Source organism: Passer domesticus, chromosome 1 (assembly GCF_036417665.1).
Source record: "Passer domesticus isolate bPasDom1 chromosome 1, bPasDom1.hap1, whole genome shotgun sequence".
Lineage (NCBI taxonomy): Eukaryota > Metazoa > Chordata > Aves > Passeriformes > Passeridae > Passer > Passer domesticus.
Genome location: NC_087474.1, coordinates 101,459,228 through 101,480,140, shown reverse-complemented (window position 1 = coordinate 101,480,140; position 20,913 = coordinate 101,459,228). Strand labels below are relative to the sequence as shown.

The 20,913-nt window shown below is 40.9% G+C and overlaps 1 protein-coding gene across 5 annotated transcripts in view; it reads left to right on the top strand.

The window, feature by feature from the left end:
- The window catches only part of CARMIL1 (capping protein regulator and myosin 1 linker 1), a 190,001-nt gene extending 170,970 nt beyond the window's left edge, over positions 1-19,031 (top strand). For 3 of the 5 annotated variants that reach the window (XM_064431730.1, XM_064431731.1, XM_064431734.1), the window contains 7 exons: positions 520-626; positions 2,853-3,285; positions 8,290-8,368; positions 11,177-11,410; positions 14,020-14,154; positions 15,752-15,898; positions 17,976-19,031. In XM_064431730.1, the coding sequence (XP_064287800.1) occupies positions 520-626; positions 2,853-3,285; positions 8,290-8,368; positions 11,177-11,410; positions 14,020-14,154; positions 15,752-15,898; positions 17,976-18,112 (1,272 nt within the window). In that variant the 3' untranslated portion in view covers positions 18,113-19,031. The remainder of the gene's footprint in view (positions 1-519; positions 627-2,852; positions 3,286-8,289; positions 8,369-11,176; positions 11,411-14,019; positions 14,155-15,751; positions 15,899-17,975) is intronic. The other 2 variants (XM_064431736.1, XM_064431742.1) reach the window with 1 other exon arrangement.
- The last annotated feature ends 1,882 nt before the right edge of the window (positions 19,032-20,913 follow it).

Below are 20,913 nucleotides of genomic sequence, written 5' to 3'. Positions count from 1 at the left end.
CCTGATTCCGTATTTAGAGTCTCTGCTTTTAGAAGTGCTAGACTGAATGAATTATAGAAGCCTCTATTAGCCTGCTGGAGTTCTGTTTCTAAATCTCTAAGTCCAAAATCCAGTACATAGGTTTTTCTCCAGAGAAACAACTGGCTGTTGAAAATATTTTCTCTTCAGGTCACCACCTGATCAGGATTTATTTTTTCTGTGTTTTGTTGCATAGGATTTATTTTGTCTGTGTTTTGTTGCTTGTCTGACTGACCTCTATTCTCTCAAGCCCAAGGCATTTGATTCCTGGCCTCATGCATTGCAGCATCCAGCTTGTCACTGATGTTTTGGGTTATTTTGCATTTGATGTAATGCATCAGCTGGCCTGACTAGAGGGGGAATTCCAGTGGTGATTCTGTTGTCTGCACTGATTTCTGGTTGGCACACAGAATTTTTATAGTGTCTTGCCTCTTAATTATTATCACTGGAGCAAACATGGTTGGAATATTATATAACAGAGAGAGTTTTTTCTTCTGTCAGGTGTCTGCTGGAGTACCACCAGAAGGGGATCAGAATGGTCTCATGGGGAGAGTGGATGAAGGTGTGGATGAATTTTTCACTAAGAAAGTGACAAAAATGGATTCAAAGTAAGTTTAAAAATGTTTTTAGAAATTATTAAAAAAAAAAGTCCATCTTGATAACTGGGCAAGCAGCACTTTCAAGCTGTGTTTGTCTCCTGTTCCCAATATCCAGGGGTGCTGTTGTCAAAGTCAGAAAAATACCTTAGTAGTCAAGACATTGTGAATTCAATTACCTGCCCTTAAAAGTGGCTGCTTTGAAATGAATTGCTTTACTATACCATGCTGGGGGGATTTATGACTAGTGTTTATTTTTATAATTCAGTTGACTTCATTTTACCCTTCAGTGAAGCTCGTTAGAGCTGAAGCAGAGCTTTGTATTGGTTGAGAGTCTCCCCAGTGCTCATTGTACACGTGGTGTTTCTCTCTAGTGAGGAGTGCTGTTGGGTACAGCATTTTCATAGATGACAGTAGATTTATGCTGGTTTTGAAATATGTTAAAGATGTGTTTCACCAATTTGTAGTATTCCAGGTTTAAGCAAAACACTAATCTGAAAGATGTCTCTTTCTTTATATGAGGGTTATAGAGCTTATGCAGTTGCTTTGGAGCTGGCTGTATATTTACAGAACCATGCATGTAGATGTTCTTGAATTCATGCATGTTTGTGCACATGCGCATACAGAGGATTTCTATAACTAAATGAAAAAGCAAGGGTGATTTCCAGGCAACTTGGAATGACCCTTTCTCCATTAAGGAAAACAGTAAGTGTGACTGGTGGATAGCTATGCCAGGAAAAGCAAATGTTCTGAAGTCACTATGAGTTATAGGTATCTATAGTGACACATGAAGCCATGTGTGATATACTATGAGGAGGCATGAAATTATGGTAGCTTTGAAAAATGTCCTAAGCAGGTTAAGTTCAGGGTGCTCACAGGCTTGCAGTCTCCTGTGCTTCCCTTGGGTGCCTGCCAGCTGCTTATTTCAGATGTCCCTGTGAACTTGCACCATCCCTGCTTGCCCATCCCTGACCATGCTCTTTGCTAAGGATCTTTATTTGGGACACCACTGGCTCTCTTTCCAGTTTGCGTGCTTTTATGTGAATGTGTACGTGTTCAGCTTTGCCCTTAAGTGTGAATACTCTGCTCAGAAGATGCCTCTAGAAAATCTTAGTGGCAGGGGGGCTCTTTAGGGATTGGTTTTGCTTGTTTGCTCTTTTGGGTTTTGTGGTTTCTGGTTGTTTTTTTGTTTGTTGTTTTTTTGTTGTTGTTGTTGTTGGTTGGTTGGTTTTTTTTTGGGGGGAGGGTTTGGGTGGGGTTTTTTTTTTGGCAGCGGGGTTTGGTTTGTTGTTTTTTTTTTTAAGATGAGCATCTGCACTATAAAAGTGACCTCTGTATTCTTACTGAGAGAAAGTGGCTGTGCCAGCTATTTCCTCTTTCAAGCAGGGCCTTTAAGGAACAAGATCTCCCAAAAGCCATGTTAAACATGTGCCTAGATCAGTTCTTCTCCTTTTACTAATAGGCAGGTGCAAACCACGGGCAGTGCATTCTGGAAACAGAGCAGAGTGAAATTGTTTGTTGTGGTGGGTTGACCCTGTGCCCACCATAGCTGCTCTATCACTCCCCTCCTGCTGGACAGAGGAGAGAAAATATAATGAGAAGCTTTTGGGTTGAGGTAAGGGCAGGGGGAGATGTTTTGCCAGTTACTGTCATGGGCAAAACAGACTCAACTTGGAGGAAAATAAATTTAAGATATTACCAATCAAATCAGTCTATGAGAAATAAATCAAATCTTAAAAATACCTCTCCCCACCACTCCCTCTTTCCAGGGCTCAACTTCACTCCTGATTTTCTCTACCCTCTCCTCCCCAGAGGCACCAGGGACAGGGAATGGTAGCTGCAATCAGTTTATCATACATTCTCTGCTGCTTCTTCCACTTTAGCAGGAGGACTCCTTATACAGAAGCCACTCCTTCAGACTCCCTGCTACCAAAACCTGGTCATGCAAACCCAATATCCATGTGCATAGACAGCTTGGTTAGAGTTGTTTGGTGTTAGAAACAGCTGGATGCCCAGTGCAGATGAAACAACTGCACAAAGCAGCACAGGAACCTCATGATTATATGATCACTGCTAATTGTCCTGTTGTTTATATAGAAACATCAGGTAATGATTGGGCCTAGGGCAATATATGGGTCATAGAAAACATTAGCTTTGCCTGGAAGAAGTCGTTCAATACTATTTTAAAAGGGGAGGAGGGGAGTGGAGAAAAGTTTGAAATGTCTGTGTCTTTTTCAGGAGACCATCAACTAAAAGTTCAGACAGCAGCGAGCACAGTGAAGCAGGTGATGAGAAGAAGAAAAGGGACTCGAGGAAGAGTGGTTTCCTTAACTTAATCAAATCAAGAAGCTCCAAATCCGAACGCCCCCAGACTGTGTCAGTGGCTGAGGAGCCCTCCTCACCCAAGGTTGCTGCAAAAAGCCCAGCTTTAGACACAAGCAAGAAGGAGGCAAAGCCTGCAGAGCAGAACGGTGGCACAGAGCGATCTGAGGAATTAAAGACTCCAGACTCACTGGAGGAAGTGCAGACAGATGATGTGGGAAAAGCTGAGAAGGGTGACAGCAAGGGAAGCCCCCAGGGAGGCCGGAGGTACGGTGTGCAAGTGATGGGCAGTGGACTTCTCGCAGAAATGAAAGCCAAGCAGGAGAAGAGAGCAGCCTCTGCTCAAAAGGTGAAGGCAATTTGATTTCTTTTGAGTTGTTAAAAAAAAAAAGCCAAACCGTGTGTCTTCAGGAGAGGTGGTTTGGGACTGCAAGGGTTCATAGCTGGGGCTTGACACATCAGTCCTGCTTTCCAACAGGGATTGTGGTGTTCCTGCAAGAGGACTGCTCTCTGCTGTGGTGGTTGACCACAAACAGCCTGGGCAAGGCACAGGCTGCACATGTGGAGCAGGAGTTGCACCCTTGCACCTGCACTTTCACTCCCCTTGGGGACGGAGTGGCACCTGCCCTTGCACTTGGTGTCAGACCATCACAAACACAGAAGAGGACATGTAATTGTTTGCACATATCACAGAATAACTTGGGCCCAACTAGTAAGCCCAGGTCAGTATCTCCACTCTATATGATGTGTGGTTTGTTCACAATGCATACTGGAATTGCTTCAAAAAAAGCCTGTCCTAGCTAAAACTAGGACAGACTTCCTACTGTGTGCCCCTTGCACACAAATACCTCAGGTATGTGGCAGAGTTAACTACAGTGGTGGCTGGCTGTACTCTTGTCTTTCAGAAAATGCTATAGACAGATGGAGAAGTGTGCTGTATATTAAATTATATATCCTATGCAGTGAAGTAAATCTGGCTACCAGTCACTGCTAACAATATTTTTTCTTGTTGCACTTTTTGATTTTTATGTCCTTTTGTACCACACCTAATTATTTTTATGCCTTTGATTTATGTATTTCAAATACTAACAATGAAAGAAAGTAACCCGTTAAAAAATTATTTCCAGTTGTCTGTCCAGATTCCCTTTGCTCTCTGTAATTTTCTCTTCTGTGAAGTGCTGATCCTGGGCAGGAACTCTGCTTCACTCTGCAAATGTACAGAGTGGAATATCCTTGTGCTCCTCCAAAGAATTCTGTGCTGGCCTATTTTGCCTGATGCCCATTTGCCATTGGTCTTCCCCGTTATTATCCTCTGCTTCCTGCCAGCTGCAATTGGCATATTTCACAAGTACCAAAGAATCAGCCTTTTTTCACTTCTCTCCTCCTCTTCCATGTGCAGGGCACTCAGATGTTCTCCATTTGCCATCACTGTCCTCTGTCATTTAAAAGGTGTTACCTTACAGTAAAGCTCCTCTTGTGCTTTGTTGTGTTTTCCTTCCTTTGACACATACCGAGTTGTCTTGCTGTGGCCAAGCAAGGCACCCAAAGTCCATTTTATCTTTCTTCATAGCCTTACAGTGCTTGCCATGATGTGTGAGCCATCCCTGCAGACACCAGAGTCTTGTCACAAGCAGATTCAAATTAATGCAGTTGTCTATGGATCATTAAAGGGATCCTCAGTGCAGAAACAATTTTTCTAAAGAATGACCAGTTCCTTCCTTTCTCGTTGATATTAAGTAATGCCCATGAATAGTCTCATTGACTTCTAAAGTACCAGGTTTTCAAATAAAATGCCATATGATTTTAAATAAGCATATTATGCCTTGCCTGTAATTTATAAAATACCAAGCTGTTCCAGATTATATTAATTTTTACAAGTGCATAATTGTGTATGCTTCATGCTCTTTGGGTTCTTAACATTTGTTATCTACAAGTCAAATCTGAGTCAAGTGAGTCAAATCTGGAAGGACGTGACTGAGGTAGAATATTAGCATGTGTAATTTTTCTTATAACTGGGAAAAGTAAAAGTCCTCTTCAATTGGTGAGCTTTCATAACTTTAATTGGAAACTTTAATTTCATCCTTCAGAAGTAAAAGTTGTTGTTACCTATTCCAAGGTTTTGGGGTGGTTTTTTTTTTTTACGACACTTAATTACTGGCTAGAAAGCTTAGTCCTCTTATTTCAGGTTTAAATGACAAGAAAATAATGTTATCAATCTTTTTTTTTGTACAATTTTATATTTATGGAATGCAAAATTATGTCTTTATACATATACATATATAAAAGTGTGACAATAAAACTGAACTGAAATAGGAATATGCACACAGCAGAGTACTGAGTTATCTATCCTTAATGTTGCTCAGAGGAGACAGATTTGAACTGCTGTTCAAAAGCATTTTTCACAATATCAAATAGTTTAGGTTTGCACTTTTATTCATGATACTCATGAAGGTGGAAATCATACAGTATCCTGACACCTGAGCTGCAGAGACAGCATCCCTCTGCAACATTGTTTAGGATGGTTATGATATCAAGTTCTGTAATATTTTCAAATTTATCAGAATTTCAGTATGATAGAAAATTGTATTTTCCTGTAAGGTACAGATGGCTGCTTATATTCTGAGCTATTTTACATGAAAACAAAGCCAGAAGGAATTTACTATTTCATTCATACCCTACCACAGTCTTGTTACAGATAAAAGTGATGAGCAGGTGCAGAGTACATGGAAAGATGGTAAATGCATTTTTGTTTTCTTTTGCTTAGAATACGACGTGGGAATTGGCACTAATGGTAGAGTCAAGTGTTTGGAGATCAGTGTTGCCTCAGGGCACGCATAAATAGATCTTTTAGCTCCATCTAGTGTTACACACTGGATTTTTAAATACCTGAGCAAGGCCCACGAGAAAACCATCATTTATAGCCTGTTTATTCCCTCTCAGTGGCAACCATCTCTGCAGTGTTTCCCAGCTTTGCACAAATTCCTATTAAAAATGCAGCCTGGGCATTATTTATCTACATGATGAATTCACCTGCATTGATATGACTTCTCAGGGTAAATTTTTGTTGCCAGAGTTAAGTGTTGTCTGGGGACCATAAGCTGTTTGTAATGAGTGTACAGTAGGTAGCCAACATGCTCACATCCTAATTGCATTTTTAAGTACTACACTAATAGGTGCCAGAACTGGCTTTTCTGCTTGTCTCAGTACATGGTCATATTTCCCCAGTTGTCCCATAACTAGAGAGGGAGGAAGGAACTACAGTGACATTAGTTTAATATAGTCATGCAGCTCTCCTAAGTCATTTACTGTAGTTAAGTGTTGTGCATCTTTCTTCAGTATTTGCATAAGAAAATTAGTTTCTCAGGGAAAGTTCAAGAGAATTTACATTCCATAAAAGTGTTGCAAAAACAAGTGTTTTTTCCAAGGTACAGAAGAAAAGTCCAGCAAAAGGAGAGTGGTGTTCCGTTAAAAATATATATAACCAAGACAGTCTTATAGAAAAATGTGTAACTTTAGGAGGTGAACAGGTGAGAATTTAGCCAAAATATCAATGTTAGTCAAGAAATGGGAACAAAACCTGAGTTTTTGCCCAGTGGCACAAAGCCCTAATGTTTCTGTCTCTGGAAGTGACTTTGTTTTGTCCATATGGACACCATAGCTAAATATTCTGGCCCTACAAGTCCCAGCATTTTTAGAGTTCATCTCTCCAGAAGACTTCATTGTATCAGGGTAGTTTTACAGCACAGGAAGCTTAATGATCATTCTGATAGCACCCTCCTTAGTGCAGTGTGCCATGCTAAGTGTTCACCTCTTCTTAGAGGAGAGGTTGGTAAATAGCACCACCCTGCCAGGTCTTATTCAGGAATGATAAACACTCAGCATCTCCATTCTCTGTGTTGTATTGAAGAGAGGCTTTGTTTTAGGAGCTGTGAAATTACATGAGCAAGGTGGAGGTATCAGTAAATCTGTAAGACCAGCTATGCTGTCTTCTGCATCACTCCCCAAAATCATCTTCTCTTGAAATGCATGGGAAAGGCACACGGCCAGCATGGGTATTTAGAGAGAGTTTCTTGATGCTTGTATTTAAAATACTGATTTCACTCTAAATACATCAATTTTTCTACAATAGGCATGTACTTCTGCTACTTGTAACAATTTTCTTCCTTCCTGTGTTTCCTGTTATCCCATTTTAAACTATATGCTATACTTAGCAGTCTTCCAGGTCATAACCCCCAAAAGGCAGTGATCATGTTTGTACACTGTGGCATGTGGTGGAGATTTCTGAATGCTATGGGAGGGACAGTCAGAGTTGGTGTTGGAGCAGTAGCAGTGACCTGAACACATTAGTGTTACTTATGCGTGGGTATATAACCAAATGCAGTGCTCACCAGAACAAATCATTTGCTTTAAGTCATTTGCCACACTGACTGTCTTGAAATAGCAAAGAAAGATCAAGATTGAAGCTGCCTGGCTGCAGAAGTCTATCCCTACATTTATAGTTAAAAAAAAATCTCACTTTTATCCCTGGTCTTATCTTTATAAGGCTTTCTCTCTTAGTATATCCTGCACCTACTTCTATGTGCTTTTTTTGAATCCTCTCATTTGTCCTTCTGCCTAAGCTTTGGTAGCAGGTAAGGCAGTAAAAGGAGGCTGGTTCTTTTACAAGTGCTGCATATCTAAACTTCTCCTGATGAATACACAGGTTTCAGCCTCACTTAGCTATGACATGACAAAAGCCTCTAGAGTTTGGGGGTTTTTTTGAGACCAAGATGTTAGGAAACCTATTATTTACAATAGAAGAGAGGCAAAACCACATAACCAGCACATAAACCAGAAGTCCCATTTCTTTTGAGGTGCTGAGCACCCAGCAGTGCTGGTAGCTTTAAAAACTTTTCAGTGAATAAGGTCTGTTGGTTTTTAGGGGAATCCTGTAAATATGTGTGCACTGCTACTAACGTAGTTGCAGTTTTATCTAAAATAGGAAGTTATTCTTCTGTGTAGAAGAGCATAAGATCAATTCAGCAGTCATTTTCAAAATCTAGATCTTCAGAAAAATGTTTTCATTTCAAACAAGAAGCTTTTAGATGCAGAGCTATGTTAGGAGACCTGACACATAGAAGGCAGTGTGTCACTGCAGCTCTGATAGGAATGTGGCAGTGTTAGGTGCAAATCAGGGTAGTTTCCTTCCCACTTAGCTCTCCAAGATCTGAAACAAAGAGAGAGCAACATTTCTTGCTATCACTGATTTCTCTGCCTCATGGCTTCCAAATTAGAGGGTTTTTCTTAACAAGACAACTGAGTTGTATTAATTTCAGATATATTACTAATCTGAGAGCTTTTCTCACTCTTTCAGAAACTTGGGAATGACACAACTCCCAGAGAGTCTTTTGACACAACAATGAGCTCAGAAAGACTGGATGGAAGTGGTACAGGTACAGTATAAGTTTCCTGGTATAAACTTCCTAGAAAATGCAAAATGCCTGATGTCCAAAATCTCACTGCCCTCTTCAGATTGAATGTCTGCAATTGTTTAAGCAAAGTAGGAGTTTACACTATGTGAAGAGCATTAGAAACAAGCTCACTTTTTGTGCTATGGATGGCACTTCTCATGAAGTCAGCTCTAGGGCTGAGTTTATGGCTCACTTTTTTACTCTTATTGCAGAGGAGGGAAAGTACTTGGTGCAGGTGGCTGGGGCGCCTTTGGAAGAAGGCTGGCTTTTAATGGGATCAGCAAAGCTGAAGCTCAACCCAAGAGCCAGCAAAAATGCCTGTGCACAAAGAAGTGGAAGTGCTCAATGTATCTGAGGATGGAAATATGACCAGTTTTCGAGCTTTAGGTCTGCTCATACTAACTTGAGTAGTGCTGACTTTCAGCTGACTGTAGTGCTGTCAGTCTGTCAGCAGTGCTGACTCCTAGTCGATGGCAGCTGGCTCTTCTCAGAATTGAACCAGAATTTAACCAGTCTGATCAAAGCCAGGGCTGTCTGCAAAGCTGTGGAGGCCCCTGGACACTGCTCATGTGCACAAAGCAGCTCTCCATTGTGTACAAAATGGTGTCCAGCCTTGCAGTACTTGCAGCACTAATTCCCTCTGCACCTCATCTTTCCATGCACTTGTCAAGCCACAGTCCTGGCCCCTGACATGGCAGTGCCACACTTCAGCCACCTGAGGACAAGGCTGACAGACTGGTTTGCATGTATACTTTGGGGACTGGCCAGTGAAGGTTTCAAAAGGGATTCAGCTCTGGCGGTTTGTGTTTACTACCTGAAAGGAGTGATCTGAACTAGAAAATCCAGATCTGATATCTCAGCAGTGGTGGAATCCTGCAAGCCTGGCACACAGGATTGCTAAAACATACAAAAAAAGGCTGGAAAAGCAGGCTGAAATCAAAATCCAAATGTGACATCTTGATTCAGCACTTCAAATATCAGTTTTGAAGTTTTATGTCTTTCTAAAGCTTTTTTTAAAAAGCGTATTCAAAGCATGCCATAATTTATAAATCAGTGCTTCTAAAGCCTGCTTGTCTTTTGAGGAGGACCTTGTGAACTGTATGTGTCCCCTGAAGACAGCATACTAAAGTCAGAGGAGCAAGGATAGTCTGCACTTTGGGCATTGGAGTAGCTGGGGGTGTCTGACCTCAACTTGCCTCTGGTCCTCGTCTCTGTATATGACACATTTCACCCCCACCTCCTCGCCTCTTCCTTTTGGCCTCCAGCTGTCAATTGTTTCCCTACCACTCTTGCTTGAGAGCTCCCCAAGGCTTCTTTTCATTGTTGCAGCTACAGTTAGTCTTTGGCTTGGGCTAATTTATTTTAAATTACTGTCTTCTAATAATGTTAGAAGGCCTGAGGTCAGGGAGAAAAGAAAGAAAGTTAATGGAAAATTGCTGAATATTGTTACAGGAGAACTAAGCTAGTGGTTCTGAAGGAGAATAAGATTTGGGGATTTTTTTCCTTGTTTTGTGTCTGAATGTTGCCTGCTTCTTTTGTATGCACACACACACGGGTGCAGGTGGTTCCCCACTGTTTCACTTGCAGCAAGAAAGTATTTTACATGTGCAGACACAAACTCTCCCTGTCACGCACTCACGCTCAACTCTATGTGCCATACAGCTGTCTGCTTTACCAGAGTTTAACTCCAGCTGGGCTGGAAAACAGCTACATAGGCTGGAAAAACATACTGGAGATTGGCTTGCAACAAACTGTATAAACACTCTCCCTCCCTTCCTCCCACTGCCATTAAAATGTCTGTGCTCAGCACTTCCATGTTCAGTAGGCTTTCTGAATGGGAATAGCAGGTAGGTAGGTCAAGTCAGCATCTGTGAGCACACGCTTGATTTTGCCAAGTACCAAGGCTACCAGTGTGCATTTCAGTTAGTCTGAAATTCTCTTCTGAGATAAAATATGTGAAAACTGTTGAAAGTCCCAGACTAAGAAACAAGTTCCAAGATTATCATTGAAACTGCTAGATATAAGCCTTCTACCTCCTGAAAGCTGCAGAGTAGGAAAGTAGAGCAGGCTTTTTACTTATTAGCAACCTGGAGTCCAGCAGGCTTTCTACCAGCTTGCACAGTTCGATGGGACTGCTTGCAAGTCACTGTAAATTGATCTCTAAATACTTTGGTCTTTGTTTGGAATAAACAGCATGTTGATAAACTTAGTAATGTGTGGAAACTGTAAGCCATGTACAGTGTTCTTAGACAAATCAAAATACTACATAAAGAATACTTTAATCTGGGCTGAGTTTCAAAATCTTTCTAGAGCTTGCTAAAAGCAACAAATAAAAAGATGTAGCCTGCTGGTCACACACTTGGGATTTATTTTCTGGGCCAGGATTTCTCTGTTGATCTTGGAAGCCCAACCTTTTGTCTGTAGAGACACAAAACAGTCAAGAGTGGCTGTTTCCACTGATCCATCACTATTTTCTCAGCAGGTAAGCTGTGCCATCTGCTTCTAAAAATATGAAGGAGGAATAAGGTCCAGCTAGTCATCATCTCAAATATATTAAAAAGGGGGACATGCAATTGCTGTCTTGGGCAATTGAATCACAAATCTTAGCACATGTCAAAATTAGCAGGTTTAGATGCTTTGCTTGCGGTGATTTTGAATAAGACATTGGGGATCCTCTTACACATAGCAGTGCATGTGTTAGCTTGTGGTGGGGTTTTCCACACTACTATAGCTGTGCATGGACCCTTCTGTGCTGCAGCTGTCTTTATTTTATATGTCTGTTTATTTCAGTGCCTAAACAACAGCAGACCCTTCCAGAGAGTCGGTTTGCATCGAATAAAGGTGACTCCATCTCAGCATCATCAGAAAAAAATTCAAAAGCTGAACCAAAGGCAGAAGCTGGTGCAAAGGCAAGAAGTTCTTCCAATACACCAACTAGTCCAAAGCCCCCGCTGCAGTCAACAAAGCCCAGCCTGGCAGGACGACCCACAGTGCCACAGAAACCACGCTCTGCCTCTCGTACTGGTGAGAAGCTTTTCTGGGCAGTTGTTATCCCCAGTTCTGGGTGCAGTTCATGTGGGCTGTGGTGGAGACAGCCATTGCCACATCCTGAACAGAAATTAAAAAGAGAGGGGCAGGTTCTTCATTGTCTTGCTCTTGACTCACATCCTTCTTTTCTACCTCCTTTTGCCCTAATTCAAATAAACTTATTAAAATGGTTTCATCTGTGATCTTCAAGAGTAAAGTGTGAGAAGCAGTAGTGGCAGTGGAAGAGTTTTGAGTTAGCCTGCTATCACAGAAGAGGTGAGCACAGAAAGCAACTTCAGCATCAAAGCCCTATTGTTGTAGCACTGACAAAAATAAATGTGTTTTCTCTAAAAACCTGGCTGTATATACTAAAGTCCTCGGCATTTTGTGGCAGGCTGCTCTTAGCCCCTCAAGCAAGTGCCTGTTAACTTGTACAAACCAGCTGTCTCTTACTTTTTCCTTGTTTAGCCTTTGTTTATTTACTTATTGCTTTTAACTGAAAATAATTGTAACTGGGCTTTTATAACCCTGAAAGACTGCCTTCTGTACAGATATTATCTTAAGGTTTCCAATAGTGGGAAATATTTCAGCACATCTCCCCTGCATTTGTCTGTCTGTTGTTTAATAGGCCAGTGTCACAACCTCCTCTTCCCAAAGTACAGCCACTGCATTTGAGGAGAATTAAAATCCAGTTACAGACTTCCCAAGTATCTACAGCAAATATAGCTCATTAACTGCCAGGGAGTGAAAATATGAGCATGGCCATCTGTAAGAGCTTGCAGCCCTCTTGACTTTTCCCATAATCACTGTTGACCTTAGAATGATGTCATTTCTGATTAGGTTGAGGAGTCAAAGGGATGTTACAGCCTCCTCCCTGCTCTTGATGTGAAACCTGAGCCTTCCTTAGTCTCTGCACTCCAGTGGGCAGAATGTTGTTCACATACAAAATCACCTTCAGATTTTAGGTGGATTTACATTTATTTATTGGCCATTTTAGAAATGGTCATTGAAGTGAGGGATGTTGAATGAGATGCTCATGAAGATGAATGCAACAGGGAGGGCATGGAGTATTAGTGCTGCTTAGTCTGTAAAATAGGCAGTCAGGAAGACCTGAGCTGTCTATTTCTGCCAGCTCCTATTTCCTGCAGAGAGAGCATACTGTGGATTTAACACAAGGGAGTAATTAATACTTACCCATAATAAGCCTGCTCTTTTGTTGATAGTTAAAACAGCAGAGCTCTGTTGCAGTCTAATTTCTGTCCTAGTACTTACAGTAACCCACTGCCTAAGGATGCCCAGGCAATGTGATGAAGAAAACCAAGCAATCATCCTTTCTGTGTTCTTGCTCTTGCTGTTGTTTCCAGCACTATGGCCACACAAATAGCAAATTTTTTGCTAAGTAATCTGGGTACAAAGGAGCACAGCTCAGATGTCCACAAATTGTCAAAGATTGAAAGTTATATCTAGCTGTGTTTGCCAGTCACTGTGCTCCTCGTGTTGATACTGAGCTTTCCCAAGCAAGTGGCCTCAGAGACATATCAAATGCATGGAGAAGGTCCAAGAATTATTGTATCTGTTCATACCAAATTGCATTTGGGAAGCTCATCACTTTCCTTTGCTGAAAGAGAAACAGTTGACTCTTTGTGGTCTCTCCTTAGCAGAGATAAATTTGGATTAATTTCTAGTATGCAACTGAATTAACTCTTTTTACAAAGACGTATTACAGATGATACTCTGACTTCCTTTTGTTCTTCTGTCAATGCTAACCTATCTTCCTAGTTCCTCTGTTATGTACACATGCCACTGTTTACTTCTTGAAAAACAAATTTAAAAGCAGTTTAATAATCCGCTGTGGCTGTACTTCCCTAATGTCCAAATGAGGCCTCTGGAGTGTAAGACTGAAAAGATCTTCCTGTAAGGACTATAAAGATGGTAGTCAGCTTGCCTTACATATCCAGCCTTTTAGAGACAAGATATCCAGATGGTTTTAAACTATGGATTAAGTTTAAGTTTCAGATTTTCTTACAGTCTAGAAGATGGAAGTATTTTTTTCTTTTTAGCAGTTCTTTATGGATGCCCTTTTGTTGTGCTCTGGGAAGTTATTCATGGAAGTACGGAGTCCTGTAACACATTTTATGTATTTTTTTCCCCTGTTTCACTTTTAGACTTTATCATTGTGAAACAGGACATCTAAATTGATGAGTTTATTATGTTTCAGAATAGCAAAAATATAACTAGAACAAGTGTTTCCAGAAATCCATCAATTTTTTTTTCAGCTGTTCTTTCAAAATTCCTACTTATATATTGCATGTAAATCACATGGTCACATCAGATTTCTATTTGCATTACAATAGCAGTACACATTAAAAATGCTGAAATTGAGATCTTCTGTTTGACTGCTAAAAGTCTTTCACCTGGACTGAGGTCATTACAATTTGTTCCCTTGTAATGTAAATTCTTGAATCCTTCTTTTTCTGACACATGTTCTGGCTGGTTTTTGTTTGTGTATTGTATTGAGGTTTGGTCCATCATGAACAACTGTTTCTGTGAGCTTTAGTGTAGATACAATTTTTCTTTCTCACCCTTTTGTTTGTGGTACTCCACAGAGGATGCTCCAGAGTCTCCCTCTGGCCCCAGTTCCCCAAAAGTTGCCCTGCTTCCACCAGTGCTGAAGAAAGTTCCTTCTGATAAAGAAAAGGATGGTCAGAGCAGCCCCTCAGTCAGATCATTTTCTCAAGAAGGTAGAGTATTTGTGTAACCTGCTGTCTTCTAGTGAAATCTAGGATGTGTCAATGTCTCCTGATTGGTTTTCACCTGGAAGGGAAGAGGGTTATGCATTTGAAGGTGCAAAAAGCAAGGAAAATGTATCTGGTCACCTATTCAGCATCTTGTCCACCTATCTTTGATTAAATAAAATAAACAATTAATCCCTGGGTATTAATAACACAACTGAACAATTAAGGGATTCATGTGTACATTTATGGGTGGTTTGGTCTGAACTAAGATGTTCAGACCAGCAATGTGAAATTTCACACAATAATGGAAATGCAGCTCTGTGCTTCAGAATGTTTCCAGGGGAGCAGCCATAGCTTTGTTCCTTGCAGCCAGCCCACTGCTCTCTTTGTTTTCCTCTCTGCTGGTCTCTGCACATGACTGAGTTCTTCGCCTCCCCGTCTTTGGGCAACGAGTCTCTGTGTGCTAGGGCAAGGTTTGGTACCTGTTATCTTTTATACCCAACAGTAGGCTGCTCTCTTCTCTTTCCTGATTTTCATGTGTGCACTGGATTTGTACTTTTGCTGATGCGTTTTCATGCCCTGAGCTGATTCTTAGAAGAGCTCAAGCTTCCTCTGATAGCATAGGGTATGTGAAGAAATAGTCACAGGAATGTTGCTCAACAGCATGGTGTTAGCTGGCACAAGTGATGATGTTTGAAATCTGGGGGTGAGGTGTGTTTCCTTCCTGGGTCTCTCCGCAAGAAAGACATCTAAGGTGATTCCCATCACTTAAGCTGTGAAACAAAGGGGTGCCCTTTCACACTCTGACAGCAGATTTTCACAGCATAAAATGGGAAAAAAACGAGTTGAGGTAACTACATAATGCTGTGTTGTGAAGACTGAGAAGTTGTGTTGCCTACAGAGCCCACTGTCATCATTCAAGTGATCCAGATTGCCAAAAGCAACAGAAGTCAGGCACTGTGCTTTCTTACTCCTTGCTCCCTTAAGCCTCTCCAGTCAAACACAGAATTTTCTATTCGGCTCTACATGGCACTGTACATATTTTATCAATAATAGTTTAGACTTGCCAGATCCTTAAGGAGCTGCTGGGCTTTGCATGAAGTTGTTTGGGAAAGAGTAAATTCTGTTTATTTTATTTTTATTCCTTTTCATGTTTTCTTTTTTATTCATTACTGTCCTGCTTCCTCACTTAGCCATTCCTCTGTCCTTGCTTCTCTTCAGGCTAGCATGTTGAATTTATTTCTGCAACTGGTAAATCACTGCAAATCTGTCCAAGTTAGTAACAAAATTATATCTCCCATGAAATAAAGCTATAAATTAGATGATACTTGATCGTAAAATTGCTTTATGTCGATGATTTTAACTGTACTTCATGGGACAATCTGAAAATACACCTCTTTGCACTGTGCGGCTGTGAGATCGGGCTGCAGTTACCAACACCTCAAGATATCTGGACTACATTTAAACAAGCAACTGGCATACTGATTATTGCTCTCTGAATAATTGATTAAATGGGTTGGATAAGTGAAAATTTTCATCTTACCTTCTGTATGTGGGCCTACAGAACAGCTTAGGAGTATAAACAAATCCTTTTCCTTGCTAGAGCAAACAGGAGATTGTCAAAAAAGAGATGCAGCTCTTGACTGTGCCAAGCCATCTGGCAGCGTGAGAACCACTCCGGGGCAGTATTCTACCAGTGCAGAAGAGGAAGCTAATGTGCTTGGGCAGAGGATGGCACAGCCAGCTTCTGGTTAGAAGTTTTCATTTTTCATCAATGTGGTGCTTGATAACTGGCACTAACAATTGCTAAGAAATGGTAATAGCAAAGAAACCACAGAAGGGTGTGGGTTTGTCATCTGTCATCATGAGAAAGATAAAAATCTGATGGGGTTCTAATAATATTTCTGCCCTCGTGAGATTTGCATGGCATGAAAAAATTCACAGATAAAACGTTTTGTGCATGTTTCCTTTGTGTCAACTCCAGTCACCAGTCCCACCTAGCACATGCAGCCCCTCTGCAGAAGAGCACTCACTACTGTCTGTGACTGCTCAATGCAGCACGCTGCAGGAAGGCTGGCTGCTGTTTACTGTGCTTGCACACCTGTCATTTCTATGATCATGCACTTCAGTGTTTCAAAAAACATTTCAGCTTGAATATTGTTAGTGCCAGTTTCAGTGCATCACTCACAAAACCATTTGAGAACTGGGTAAATCAGATTATTTATTGTTACTTTGATTCTCAGTTGCAAAAGCGAAGAAAAGTACCACCTAAAGAACCCAAGCCCAGCACTGTTAGTCAAAGGAGCAGCTTTGACTCACAGTGAGCTCATTCAGTAGGCTATAAAAGTGTTCATTTTTTTTATGTGCTGTTAAAATATAAAAGGTCCTGTTCTCAAATGGTACATGTTTATATGTTTCTTTACCTATTAAATGGTTGGTTTGAAAAGTTGTTCAAAATTACTTTTTTTTTCCTAAAGTGTTTAAAGTGTTTCTTAAGTGTTTTAATTTACGCAATTCCATTTACCCACAGTTTTTCTGTTTATAAGACATCACATAACCCTTCCTCAGCCCAAAATGTATCCTTTTTGTATTATAGAATCAAACTTAGTCCATCCAAACTGGGAATCTCCCCTTCCTATCATAATCAAATTATTGTATTTTAGTTCATTCTGAGATACCTCTCTGGCAAACTTTTGCAAGCTGAGATCCTGCCATAGACTGATGCAGGTCACTTGTGTTGTATGGTTTCATCGAGGCGAGGGTAAGCTCTTCTGGCAGAAGCCCACTTGCATTATGTGGACTTAAATGCCTGATACATCTTTCAGTCATTTATAAGGAAACTACTTGCCTATATTTATCAGGTCATAAACTAAAATGGCTGCTGCAGGATGTGTTTTGGGTTTTGTTTGAAGTCAGTGAAGGTCAGACAAAGGCCAGGTAATTATTAGGAGGTACTGGTATCAAGGATGACTCAAAAAATTTCCAGGCACCTATTTCTTTGAAAAGCTGTGGTGTTTTGGAAGGTAGAAATGCCTGAATATTTTTTTTACAGGATAATCCTCTCCAATTCTGTGAAATGGCTTTAAACACTTTTTCTCAAAATCCCTTCCTGTTTCCCAGCTTGTAATGCCAGGATAAGAATGCAGTAAGTGTGTAGCTGCTGGCCCTTATTTCCTCACATATTTTGGCTAGCACAAAGGAGAAAACAGGTATTTTGGACTCAGGAGAACTATTTGGCTCCCTTGGGATCCCTCTCTATACTTCCCACATTCCTGGCCGTCCATGACACAGCCTGCCACACTTAGAAATGACTGAAGAGATGGTCAGTGGCAGGCTGCTGCTGTGGCTGGAGTTGCATGCTGGGGACAGGGCAGGATGTTCATTGCAATGATGAGGCTACAAGTGAGTGCTACATGGGGAAGGGGAAGTGGTGCTGCATGGCCACAGCAGCCCCTGGTGCCTTGTCAAGAGAGGTATTCACAAAAGTGGTCAGGAACAAGGATCAGTATGAACCAAAGCTGACCTACCCAAAATGGTGGAGCAAAGAAGGTCTTGTAATGACAACATTTAATTTTGTGGGAATGAAGTGAGGTGACTTGCAGCAAGGTCACATTTAAGGGCCACTGTGTGTTTGAAGTTTCACTTGCAAGTCTTCTCATCTTTTTTCTGGCATGAAGAATTAATGGACCTATGCTACTCCTACTGCAAATTTAATTCAGTGGTATCAGGAGCAGCTCCATGTGCATTGATGACTTTTTTAATTGTTATTTTTTCTTCTTACTTTCTCTTCTGAAAGCATTAGTAAGTCCTGTTTCTGTTTTATGCAGCTGCAAAAAGAAGCCCTGGGCAGCAGTCTCATGAGTTCCAGGAACTGAAGCAGAGGTCCTTAAGTAAAGATGGTCATCAGGGAAGCAAGTCCAGTGACTCTGGAGAAGAAGCAGATAAAGATTTTATTTTTATTTAGCAATCAGTACAAGTGCTTTGTAGCGCAAGAGCTTTTTATAACAATCGGGGTTCAGCAATCAACAGCCCTTTTAGTCAGCTGCTCTTTCACCACAGGTACACTTCCATGCAGAAAACCTGATCTTCCAGTCATGACTTACAGTACACCTGGCATTGATTCGGTCCTTAATTTCTGGCGTGTACAGTGCAAGGCATTCCTTGACATGCCTTTGCCTAAAGCCAACTATTCTTTCATGTATTCTACTTGAATTTCTCTGAAGCAGCTACAAGGAGTGCCCTGCATTAGGGCATTTAGAAAGCAAAGCAAATTAACTGGACACTGTCTTACACTAATACACTGTACAGCAGGTAATGTGTTGTACTGCTGAATGTAAATGTGTCTGATCTGCACGTGACTTACCTATAAATATATTCTTGCGGTATGCAATTGCACATTGTAATTATATTAAAAGAGCACACTAATAAAATAATTTGTATAGATTATATATATTAAATGCTTGGGTATGGTTTTTACATTCTCCAATAGGGAGCTTCTTTCTTCCTGTTCTCCTACTGTACATAAAGCTCCAACGCTTACATTTGTGTACCGTCAGAAAGCACAACAGATAAGGATTTGGATTACGTATAACCATGGTATGCTTCCACATTCGTATATTAATGTATATAGCTGACTGGAATGAGGGCAATTGAAATTTTATTAATATTGGTGTTTTCTGGAGGCCTTCCTTGGTTCTGTCTGCATATTAGCTTCATTTCAGTGTGTAATTCTATGAGAAACATAGTTCGACATCTGTAAAAACATTTCAGCTTTTGAGGGAAGGGATGCAAATTTCATGGCTACCCACTTAAATTACAGGTTGAAGGGATTTTATTCATATGTATATTTGTAACAATAAAAAAAAAAGATTTTACAACTGAAATACTAGTTTTCATTTTTATAGCACTGTTTATGGTCTGGTGGTCTCTGATCTTTGAATGCTGGCACTGGGTCACATAGGCAAAGTGTGCCGTTAAGACAAAACCTGTATAATTTTTCTGCTTCTAGTAAAGTGCCTGTTCCAGCTGAAAGGGATACATACACATGAGAAAACTGCTGAAGGATGATCTCTTCACTATTCTCCCACCTTGGAATCTTCAGCAAACTAGCCTTTGTGTGAGCCAGAAACCTGCTAATTTAAATTCTCAGTTTTGGTCAAACAGGACAGAATGAAATTGATTTGGTAACTCTCTCCCAAGACCAATTTCTCTGGCCCTTTTGTGGCTTCTTGACTGGACAAAAGTGCTCAGATACCTGCCTCTCCGATGACCTTCTGTCTGATCCCCGTGCACATGAAATGAAATCTTGCAAAAGAGAAAAGAAAGGCTTACAAACACCATGGAAAGGAGATATGATCAAATGAAATGCAATTATAAAAAACCCAATAAAACCAGAAAATTGAGACATTCAGTCTCAATCTACAAGAAAATGGTCTGGGAGGAAATGAGGTGCAGTGCAAAGGGCCAAAAGATGCCAAAACTAACCTCACAGATGCTGCAAGAGCAGGGGAAAAAATCAAGGAGGAAGACACACCTTTGAGGGGAATATAGCTGTGACATGGCATGGATCCTGAAAAATATAAAAAAAAAATCTTCGCCAAAGTCAAAGCCATCAAAAGGCATGGGATGCTGTGAAGTGCAGGGACATGGACCAAAGGTTGCCCAATTGATGCCCATTGAAATTGCAAGATTTTGTTTCCCTTCCCGAAAGGAAATTTCATTTCCTTTCAGAAAGGTGGGACAAAGTGGAAATTTTCCAGAGTAGAAATCCATTTTGATTTAGGTGAAATGTACATCTTTGAGTTAAGTTTTGAGTAGCTTGCAAACATAGCTGTTTAGTCTGACTGCCTGTTCTCAAAAAACCTATGCTCAGAGAAACTGCTTCAGCCCAAGAACAAGAGATAAGGGGGGAGGTGTGGGGCAGACAGAAAGGATGCTATGGAGAACAGGGGAACATGACCCAGGAATTCTTTCTGATAAAGAAGAACTAGCAACAATTGTCACCCAAAATCAGTAGAATGAATATCTATGAACCTATTGTAAAATTGCATGCATATCTATTTGAGAGGGAGATAAACAGGATCTGGAGTTCCCAGAGGTACATATGTCATTTTGGGGAAACAATTCCCACATGCATCCAGCGTCCAGCGCTGTAATAAACATACTGGCTTTACAACTTTCACAAAGTTGTGGAGTTTGTTTTCTTCCACAAATCATTTTGGCGAGGCCAGCCTGGGGACTGTCTCTCCTCACAGGGGCAGAGGGGAAGATGGACCTCCTGAGGCGCACCTCGGGATTTTCCTGGAGGAGCTCCGCTCATCTCGGCTTGCCTCCTGCAGAGACAGACAAGGACCTGCCTGCTGGTGTGCAGAGGACAAACAGTATATATTGAGGCGCCCCCGGGGGGAAGAGAGAGGACGGCTGGGTAAGTCTGAATAAGTCACTCAGGGGCCACATATTCAGTTTTAAATAAAACTTTAGTACCTGTGGAAAATGATTATGTTGTAGTGCAGGAGGGAACTGGCCAGTCTGAAAAGGCATACTTTTGCAAACCTTTAAGGTATAAATTGGGAAAACAATGGGGTGTTCATAAGTTCTTGTATATGCCCAATTCGCCAAAGGCACTTTTAGGAAGAGATTTATTGGAGCAGTTACAAGCAACCATTACGTTCAAAAATTGAGAGCTTACTCTGGAGGTGAATGATCAAAAGTACATAGACGTATTAAGTTTAACCTTAACAGCTATTGAAATTAAGGAGGAAATTG